We start from the raw sequence: 10,962 nt of genomic DNA, 5'->3' as shown, positions 1-10,962 counted from the left end.
TTCTACTCTGGTAAGCATGGTTTGTGGTGCGTTGCCCTCTCCCTTCCTCTCTTCCTAGTCAGCTGCCTCCACACCAGGCTGGGACCCTCACCTGGCTCATCTCTATCCATCCCTTGAGTTCTTTCCTGTTCCGTGGTTGGAGCACCTGCGCCATGCCCAGTAGCTTAGTTTCAGCGAGACCAAGGCGAGACGTTCAAGAGGAAGTGGGGGAATGCTCCCGTGACTGTGCTGGAGAACGAGGACCAGACGGGCAGGGCTTACTTTTCTTTCCCTGGCGCGAGCTGTAATACAATGGCTGCTGCTGCTGCTGCTGTTGTTGTTGTTGTTGGTAGGTGCTGCTGAGTCCGTTCTGACGCACAGCCACCCTGTGTACATCAGAATGAAACGCTCCCTGGCTCTGCACCATCCTCGCAATTGTCCTGATGTTTTGAGCCCGGTGATGCAGCCACTGTGTCAATCCATCTTTTCCAACAAAGGCCTTTGCTCTTTCTTGCTGCCTCAGTACTTTTCCAAGGACGTCCCTTTCCAAGGACTGATCTCTTCTGATAGTGTTGCCAATGTTTGGGAGACAAAGTCTTGCTAACTTGACCTCTAAGGAGCATTCTGACTGTAGTGCTTCCAAGACAGATTTCCTTTTTCCATCGGCAGTTAATATAAAAGGTTGGCAGTGTGAATTCACCCACAGGCTCCTTGTAAGAAACTCCTAATGATCTACTTCTCAAATATCAGCTGCTCCAAGTTATATTGGACGCAGTTCCACTCTGACCCACATGACATCTCCATGAACTGGAATTGTCCTGATGGGGGCAGCTGGTTGATTAATGCACATATTCAGAAATCACAAAGAGATGTCTTCTCTGGTGGCTCTGGACATGCTGGCTGACCAACGCCTCCCTACCCCCAACCATACTATCCGGTTGATTCTGACTCAGTGTGACCCTCCTTATATAGGGTTTCTGAGACTGTCAATCTCTAAGGGGGTTCTTCTGTAGAGCGACTAGTGGATTTGAACCCAACCTTGCAGTTATCAGCCTAATGCTTGATCCACAATGCCCGCAGGCCTCCCTTCTGCCTGACCCACCTGGGGCAGTGACTTCGAGAACCCCCAAAAGGAAGGAGAAAGCAATGGCTACCCAGCAATCAGTTACCACGGACTATAAATTGCACAGAGAGTGGAGGAAGGTGGATGGGAGAAGAGGCAAAGCATTAACGGAGCGTCTGCTTCAGTGATGACTGCTTTTATGTGCGGTCCGGCTCCATCCTCTCCAGACGCGGGAGCATAGGTCCGGGGCTGGGCTGCCGTGTTACAAAGACGACAGAGGGCTGTGCAAGGCTGAGGGATTCCTCTCACTGCTGACAGGAGTCTGAGCCGGGAGCCGCCCCAGCCTGTGGAAAGCAGCAGACGGCAAGAGACAAGACTGGCGAGTGTGGCACTTACGTTGTTTTGCTGGAAAGGACTTTGAAACCCAAACTCCACACAAGCCAGGGGCAGATTCTATGGTGGCTCATCGGCGCATGTTTTTAGACAGAGCTTGACCAATAACGAAGCAAAGAAAAGGAAGGGGCGGGGGAGACATTCTGTGTCAGAAATAAGAACCTCTAGATCAAGGACAGATCAATGACCATGTGGTTTTCTAAATATTTGTTCAGAGAGCGTTTTACAATCTCCCCCAGACTCCCATCCCATATCGTACCACAAAATGAACACAAAACGGGAAGAATGAAAGAGACCTTTTTAAAACACTGGAGTTCCGACTAAGAAGAACGGGGCTGTTGTGCTTGATCTCAAAAAGTTTGGTCATGAACCATCTTCTATCATCTTTGGAAGCCTCATTGGCATTCCAGCCAGGATGTTTCTGGAATGCTTGCTGACTGTGATGAGCTCTATGTAAACTGAACAGAATTAATTCAAGTATAACAAAATCATTTTTCCTGTGAGTCTCTGTCTGAGACGCTCCATAAGATTGTCCCAACACGGACCTACTATGTGCCACATCCACAGCCACAGAGTACAAGGAAGCACAGCCTTTTACCAGTGTCTTCAGTCTTTGCTTGGCCGTCCCGATTCAAATGATTTCAGCGCAGGCTTCTGCAATGGGATTGGACTGTTGGCTGTCGCTGGTTGGTAGGAGAAGAATGTCAACTCTATCCAATCCTGCCTGGACAGGAGACACCTGGGAATTTGACCACTGCCTGCTTCTTGGATTTGGGAACAGGCATGTCAGACAGGCGTGAACACGAATCTCCTGGTCTCCCGGAGTCGAGTCCCCATTGCCAACTAAGCTCTGCAGCTAGCAGCTCTGCAGTCTTCCATCGTTGGTTTTTTGCTAATTGAGCTGTTGGCTCATGCATTAGCGCAGTAACCAGGCTCTGTGTAACGCACCTACAGAACAGGGTGGAATTGCTCCTGTGAGCTTCCGAGCCTGTAACTCTTTACAGGAGCAGAAAGCCTCATCTTTCTCCCCTGGGGCCACTGGTGGCTTCAAAACACTAACCTTATGGTTAGCACACCTGACCACTATACCACTGGGTATGTGTCGGCATTGACTGGAGAGCAGTGAGCTTTGTGTTTGTGCTGGGCATGGGAATTGCAGAGATCCAATAAGAAACACGATCTCTTAAGGCTGCTCCATGATGTCCTTTTCCAGGGACGATTTTCTGCTGATAGCATGAGTGAGTATGTGAGACCAAGTCTCGCTATCCTCCCTTCTAAGGAGCATTCTGACTGTCCTTTTGCTAAGACATATTTGTCGTTCATTTGGAAGTCCACAGTACTTTGCATAGTCTTCCCCAATGCCATAATTCAAGTGCGCCCATTCTTCTTTGGAATACATTCTATGGCAATCATAAGCTCTCACTGGATTCCTCCTTGGAAAGAATGATTCTCAGGAAGTTTTACTTACTCTTCGTAGTGAGGCACAGTCAGGAGAGCTAGCTCGATGCCACCTTAAGGCTTATATGCATAAATGTTCCTGAGATCCAAAGCAACAAAACAGAGACTCGGTTTAGGGTCGCTATGAGTCAGGAGAGACCAGCCCTCAGAGAAGGACATCACGCTTGGTAAAACAGTGGGGCAGCAAAGAAGAGGAAGACGGTCAACAATATGGATTGACACAGTGGCCGCATCAAGAGGCTCAAACAGGAGAACAGTTGTCAGGATGGCACAGGACTGGACCGTGTTTTGTTCTGTTGTACATAAGGCCCCATGAGTCAGACCAACCTCATAGAACCTCACAGCAACATTGAGGTGGAACCAACTCTGGCCGTGAGCTTTTTGAGTCAGTTCACTAGGTGAACTTCCAGCTGAGATTATAATAGCTAACACATTGCAAGTGGTAAAATAATGCTAAGCAGTCCTCTACGTCCTTTCTGTGCAATTATTTAATGCGCTCCATATGCTGCCATCAGCATCACTCTCCCACGGATGAGCCACGTTGAGTTTTGCTTCAGTGGCACACAGCTACTGAGCAGCTAACCCTTTCAGCCAAGGAAGCCTGGCTACAAAAGCAAGCATGTCACCACTATACTACACTGTGCCTCAGGAAGTTTGACCAAGAGGGAATTCATCTCTCGAGAGTCCAAGGTCTAGTGTAATCATTATCAACTAGACTCACAAGCTATTTTAAATATTTAAGATTAATGCATTTGCTCGTCATAACTCTCCCAATGAAATGAGAAGTGTCTCTTTGGACAAGGCTATTTGACGAATTAACATTAGTGACTCTATTAGCTATTGACTCATGTCTTCCGTGAAAATTGGGAAATATTGTAAATGGTTACTAAGGAATGCCAGGTCTTTAGAAGATAAGGGCCCTGCAACTTCTGAGGTTCTCATAGGCGATTGTGCAAATATTATAAAATCAGGCGAGGGGGCACAGAGCTTTGGTGCTGGTGCTTTGGAAGTCGGTGACCCATGACTGCAACCTTGAAGGATGAAGGAACCACGTGGAAGAAAGGGGGAAACTGCGTCCTCGACAGAGATGCCCTGAGCCCAGAGTGAAACAAGTACAGCATTTGTGGAACTGACAGAAGCTTGGTGCCGCTGCTGTGCAAGGAGGGTGGAGAGGCAGTCAAAGGTGAATGCATTGGGAAGGCTGGGCTGTGAGGGCTTGGGAGCCCCATGTGACAAGGCTGGATTTCTCTGAGTGTCAGTGAAAGGCTGGCCTACAGCAGAGAGAATCTACTGGCTGTAGGGGCATTGCAACGACTGCTGCCATCAGCAAGCCAGGCTGGAGCTGCGGAAGGTTTGAGCCTGAGCCACATCTTTAGTTATGGAGAGAGCAGGGATGAGGGCTTCTCGCTCCAGAAAGAGAGCAACAGAAGGAGCAAGGAAAAAGTAAAATGCATGTCACTAGCTGAAAGGTAGTGTTGACTCACCCCGAGACTTTGTGAGACTTCGTTCAGTTCCCAGCCAGTGGCCCTGTACCCCACTGCCAGCCACTGTCAATGGAGGCTGATGTGCTACACAGGTTTAGGATATGAAACAGGGTTCAGTAGGGCTCCCAGACGAAGCCTAGAATAAAGGCCTTGTGGTCTGTTTCTGAAAATCAGGCCCCACCCCCAAAAATCTGTGAATCACATGGTCCCACCCCACACTGTGTGTGTGTGTGTGTGTGTGTGTGTGTGTGTGTGTGTGTGGAGGGTCAGCCCCATAGCTGGCAGTTAGCAAAACATTAAAGAGAACACTTAACATAACAAATGATCACATTTTTGAGAGTCATCAATCACGATGAATTTGTATTTAATTTAAAAACAGTGTAAAGGAAATAAAATTCCAACAAATAATATAATAAATAAAGCAAAAAAAGAAAGAATTAAGGACATTGCAGTAAGAAAAAGAGTAGCCAAAGCTGCAACAAAGAATCAAAATGCGATCATATGCTAAAACACCAAGAAATGTTGAAATAATATGGAATTAAGGAATAGGCAATTAAAATCGTGGAAACAGAAAGGCTCGACAAGTTTAAAAATTGCTAGGGCAGATAAAAAGTGAAAGTTCTTAATTCAAATTCTTAGCCATAGTAAGTTCTATGGCTACTGGGTGGAGAGGAGAGGTGTAGAGGGTCCTGAGAGGCAGGGAGCATGTCCTGCCTTGCCCTGGTCTTTGTGAAGACCCAGGAGTGATCCTGTCTGTCAACAAGACACACTCTGTCATCCTCCCAGCTGCAGTGACTCTCAGCCCTTGAATGCCTGCGCCCCTGGTCGCATGGCTCCTGGGCTTCCAGTGTGCATGACTATTTTGGGGATCATGCTGTTAGCTGTAATCAGTAATAACGAGAGAGGAGCAAATCCAGGAGGGGAAAGAAAGAGAAGAAAACAATGGGTTGAACTTTGAATATTTGGGGTTTTAAGTACTTAAAATTCATTTACGATCGACTGGGATAGTAAATTAGGATCTGGAAGGTCAGGTTAGTTGTGGGGCTGGAAATAAAGCTGTGTGGCTTACTCGTGTTCCAGGGGAGAAGGACAAAGTGGGAGTGGACAGGGAACTGGCAAGTAGCACACAGGCTGGGCAGCCAGACACAGCACCAAAGACTGGATGGAAGTCAAGGTGACTCGAGAAAGAGCCAGAGGTGGCCAGAACCCAGCACCAGTCATCTGGGACTTAAACTCCTGCAACTGGTCCTCCATATTTAATTCTGATGGACTGAGGTCCTTGTCTTGGGCCTTGCTGTTGATGGTGGCTCAAGGGACAAGGGCATATTTCCCAAACTTCCTTGTCACTCTGTGTCTCTTGAGCAATGTCCACTTCAAACTAATGTTTCTTTGAATGCCTGCTGTTGGTGTCCTTTCATCATTCTCCCCCTGTGAATAGCAATCCAAAGATAACCATATTCATGGGGCTCTCAGTGAACAGAGAGGGACGACTGCTCCTAAGTGTCTGAGGAAGCACCTGTGTCCTCCCCACACCTGGTAAAAGCCTCCTCAAAGATGAGCGCATTCCAATTCCGGCTTCTGCTGAGAACTGAATATCCCCAGCCTGCCTGATGCACAGCCCCAGCTGAGAACTAATGCGAGCATTTTGCTTAAGAGAACTCGCAGATGCGAGGTGCTCCTGACAATATGTGTCAAGCAGTGTGCATCCGATGGTAGGAGTTAGATTTATGCATATTGCGGTTGTCCATTTCCAGCTGCTTTTGTGGAGTCAAACTTTTTTATGTTAACAGATCACATTATTATCACATTTAGTAGAGAATAATGAGATACGGTGGTGATACATCATTGGCAACTCATAGCACCATTTGAAAACATGCTTGTTTTTAAGTCTGCAATAATGGGTCAGAGAGACACACACACAGTGGCAAGCTCACCCATACACGCACACAGAGAAACCACAAGCATTGCTGTCAACAACTGGCCCAAAGTAGTTTTTTGGTTGTAAATGTTTCTTTGGCAAATGTGACCCTCAGCAGTGACCCGCAAGAGTGCCTGATTTCTCCTCCATTAACAAAGGGGGCAAAGCCATCTAACAATTGAGACAAGTAACCACTGGGAGTTGCTAAAATTCTGAAGAGTGCTGTGTAGATTTGCTCATGGTTGAAATGACAGAGAATGAAAGCCACCTTTGGGAGTTCCTACGGAATGCATTCTGCCAAAAGCTTACTTGATGTGAAACCAAACTTTCAACTCACTCGAAGCTATGGTAGTAATGCAAGAACTCCTATCAACAGACAGTCAAAGTCTTCTCGACCATCATTCATGTACTCATTCTTCCTTCCTGCATTTCTTCTTGATCCCATCCCACCCCAGCCCCACTCCCAACCCAGTTCCACCTCTCAGTTTTACCCTTGGAGGAAGATAAGTAGATAAATGAAGTGTTATTGCATAAGATAAAATAAGATTCTCTATCTTTGCCCACACTGCACCCTCTATTTTAGGAACATTTGCCCCAAATATTCCCCCTGTGGTATTTGCACCTCATAAATTTCTTTAAATCTATTATGATAAAATGATAGCCTGAGCATGTGCTGTCTTAGGTGATAATTATTTCTATAAAGCTCCCTGTATTGTGTGTAGTAGCTTATTTTCTGTGCTACATCACTCAAGATTGAGGATGTGTGTAGAACAGGATGGTGCCCATCCACAACTACCCACTGCTCTGACAAGGATCATATTTGGGGCCGTAGATGGAGTGGGAGACAAATGTGGAACAAAACTCAAATTCATGAAAGAGGCCATCCCTTCTAGTCAGAGATGGACAGGTGGGACCCTAACACCATGGCAGTTGGTTACCTTTCAGATCTGGAACTGAGCCCACCACTTTGGTCAGATCATCAACCATTAAAGATCAAAAGGGCAGCACTTACCTCATGGCCAAGATCTGAGGGTTAGCAAAGAGAGAGGACTGGAAACAGGAAACACAGGGGCAAAGTGGAACGAGGAATAACAGCACAATGAGAATTGCAGTGGGTTGAGCTGAAACAAAATGTGCATGGGTTGGTGAATGTAAGGTTGATGATCTGTCCTATAAGCCTAATTCACAATAAAAAGTGTTTCAGAAAAGATTCAGGAGATGTGGAAGGGGCTAACAAGCTGAGGTGTAAGTATATGCCTGTCTTGGCTAGAGAATTACAAGTTGGCCTTGTGAGAACACTCTCATTTCTTTAGTGGACACGCGGAATGGTAATATTATCTTACAGGGCTTTGGGGAGGAACAAATGGAGTAACCTGTATAAAGCTCCTTGCACAATGCCCGGGGCATACCAGGCCCTTCACAGATGCCTTTCTCCTGAAATCCCCATAACAAGTCCTAGTCTCACTGCCTTGAGTTGATCCCGACTCATAGCGACCCTGTAGGACAGGTTAGAACCGCCCCTGTGGGTTTCCAAAACAGTAACTGCTTCTGGGAGTAGAAAGTATTGTCTGGATCCCTAGGAGCGCCTGGGAGTTTTAAACTTCTGACCACGTGCTTTTAATTCAAGGACTTTATAATCAGATTCCGCTGTTGTTTATTTTTGGTGCACGTTTTCCCTAGCTCTGTGACTTTATCTTTCATCACCAAAACACCTACTGTGTGCATTACTTTGGGGATTTTCAAAGACACTGAAGAAATATAAGACATGCAATTTAAAGGAGTAAAAGAGATCTTAGAGGTGTCTAAATCAAGACTGTTATTTCATAGACAAGAACTTAAAATGGAAGATATTTGTAGCAAGTTTACAGTGAACAGTTAGGACTTTTGGCCTCCGTCTGGTGCTTCTTCCACTCACCCCTGCCCATAAGAAGTCTAACATTTCCTTGTTGTGTTGAAGTTCTCAGAAAACTGTGATCCGTGGGCATCCACAAGCATGTGGCTAATGGGCTTCAAAGTGGATTCGCTCTTCACTTATTGGTTTGGGTGTTTATTGAGACACTGATGTAAGCAAGGGAGTTACAGGGAAAAATGTCACTTGCTCAAGATGAAAGAAAGCAGGCTGTAGGGCAGAGCAGCTGTTCTCTACCTGCAGCTGCTGCTCTGGAATTAGCAACAAGGCTCAACATTCCCTCCGTGAATGCCTTTCTCATTCATTCTCGCCCTTTCAGAAAGCTTTTCTTTGGTCCCTGCTTTTCCGTTTCTGAAGTCCCTGTGGACTTCCCCCAACACTTCCTATGCCTCTGATCATCATGTGGACATCTCCCTTATTTCTTCCTACACTCTGTTGTTGTTGCTGCTGTTGTTGTTGTTAGTTGTCTTAAAGTTGGCTGACTCCTGGTGACCCCGCTGTCGCTGAGTAGACTGTGCTCCACGTAGTTTTCGAGGTTGCGATGTTTGGAAAGCACATGGCCAGGCCTGCCCTCTCAGGAGCCTCTGACTGGGTTTGAAAGCGTTGAAACTAGTGATCAAGCCCTTATCGGTTTGTACCATGCAGGTTCCAAACTTAGTTATCAGAAACCAAAGTCCGTGAGTCAGAATAGAGTTGATGCCAACTAGCAAGATTAAAGGTAGTAGGTGAAAGACCAGAACGAGCTAACACTTAAACTGTCGAGTAGTAGCTGCCATTCAGCCGGTCCCAACAGTCCTGTGTTCAGTAGAACTGGACACTGGCTGGTCCTGCCCCATCCTGATAGTGGTTGTTATGATTGAACCCGTGTTGCAGCCGCTGCATCGATCCATCTGTTTGAGAGGGTCCTTTTTCACTGACACTGTTGTACCAAGCGTGCTGCCTCCTTTTAGAAACTGGTCTCCCTGGGTGACGTGCCTATACGCTGTGTTAGGCACCAGGGACAGAGGAGAACAAAATCCATTTTCTAGAGTAGGGGAGTTAAGAATTAGACCTCATAAAGACATAGCTTTTAAATGATTTTGAGTGTGATAAAGAAAAATACAAGATGTGTCTATGAAGAAATGTAGTAATATAACCTAATTCAGATTGATAAAGTAGAGGGTCAGAGAAAAAGAGAAAGCTGAATTGACAGAGTGGCTACAACAACGGCTCAAACATAGCAAAACCACTAGGCAGGGTTTTATTCTGTTGTATGTAGGTCCTTAGGAGTCAGATGGACTTGACACCAGAGCTGACTTGACAGCACTTAAGAACAGCAATAATGATTTTGTTTTGAATTAAGTTATGTCCTACAAAAAGATGTGCTATAAATCCTAACCTCTATGCCTGTGGATATAATCCCATTTGGGAATGGTTTTCTTTGTTATGCTAATGATATGTGTATTAGTGTAGGCTGTGCTTTAAATCATTCTCTTTTTAGATAGAGACAAGATTAAGCATGCAGGTGAAAGAAGCAGAGGCAGGGAAGGGAGATACTAAGCACATGAAGATTGCCCAGGAAGAAAAGCTCAGAAGAGATAACGACCTTCCACCAGAGCTGACAGAAAGCCTACCCCTAGAGCCAATGCCTGAATGAAGATGGTCAGCCTGCTCAACTGTGAGAAAATAGATTTCTGTTTGCCATAGCCACTTGGCTGTGGAATGCCTGTTATGGTAGCGCTAGATAACAGACAGATAAGCTTATCAATCTAGGGTATGTCACAGTAGTCTGGGGAGAACAAGAATGAAAGTCTTGCTGGCCAAGGAAATCACATACACAAAGGCCCTGGCACAGGAAATGCAGCCATGCCTTTAGGAAATGGAAAGGCCCACTGTTGGAGTCATGGTGAGTTAGGAACAAGAGTGCCTGCAGGGACGGGAAAGGTGGTAGGAGTCAGAGCAAGCTAGGTCTTGTAGACCCTAGTAAACAATGTGTGTTTTATTCTAAATGTGCTGAGGTGTGTTCTAAGGAGAGTAGCAGCAAATGACTGGTGAAAAGAGGTAAGAACAGAAAGAGGCAGAGAAAGGCTCTGTCAGAGACAGGGAGAGGGGAAGTGGCTTGAAGTAGGATGGGCAGGGTGAAGACTATTTCAAGATACATTTTTAAGTTGGGACTAACAGGGTTTGCTATGGGAACAAGGGAGCCAAGGGATGTATCTGATAATCCACCCCCAGAGATGGTGGCAGTATCAGACCATTGACTGCATGGGAAACAAGGCAAGATAGCAAACACTTCCCAGTGTTGCTGTGCAATTCACATGCCCTTGTGCAAATCTATGCAGGACACGTACTAATGCCACTGAAAATGAGATTCCCTTTAGCCCACACCTAGTAAGCTCCCAGCTTTATTTTAGTCTTACCTTCCTCCTGGCTGTCAATGGATCGTGGATACAGGGCACCACGAAACATGGTCTCTCAACTGTACTTCTAGTTGAGGATTCTCTAGTTCGGACACTTTTCACAGCTCTCAGTTAATTTGTTCAATTCTGAGTTGGCTGTGAGGTAGGAAGAGACTCTTTCATTATTGGTTTACTGATAGAAAATCAGATAATGCAGAAAATAGAATGGGATTATGTAGTGGTTCTCATTGTAACCCAATCAATGTTTCCACAAAAAAAGTTAGTTGTATATTACAGAGGACAGAAAGTTGAATTGCACCACTTTGGGGATCTCGTTTTATGTCATTATTGAGTTAAGGCAGCCAAGATAAATCCTTGAG

General features: G+C 45.8%; 1 protein-coding gene across 1 annotated transcript in view; it reads left to right on the top strand.

Annotated features, from left to right (window-relative positions):
* LOC123521509 (protein prune homolog 2-like) overlaps nucleotides 1–9,840 on the top strand; it is an 84,332-nt gene extending 74,492 nt beyond the window's left edge. The window contains exon 7 of the mRNA XM_045288530.1: nucleotides 9,685–9,840. Within this exon, the coding sequence (XP_045144465.1) occupies nucleotides 9,685–9,840 (156 nt within the window). The remainder of the gene's footprint in view (nucleotides 1–9,684) is intronic.
* The last annotated feature ends 1,122 nt before the right edge of the window (nucleotides 9,841–10,962 follow it).

This window comes from Echinops telfairi, unplaced genomic scaffold (genome assembly GCF_000313985.2).
Source record: "Echinops telfairi isolate 266 unplaced genomic scaffold, ASM31398v2 ScPeMD7_22;HRSCAF=79, whole genome shotgun sequence".
NCBI classification, from domain to species: Eukaryota; Metazoa; Chordata; class Mammalia; order Afrosoricida; family Tenrecidae; genus Echinops; species Echinops telfairi.
Note: the sequence above shows the minus strand (reverse complement) of the source record. Positions and strands in the feature narration are given on the sequence as shown.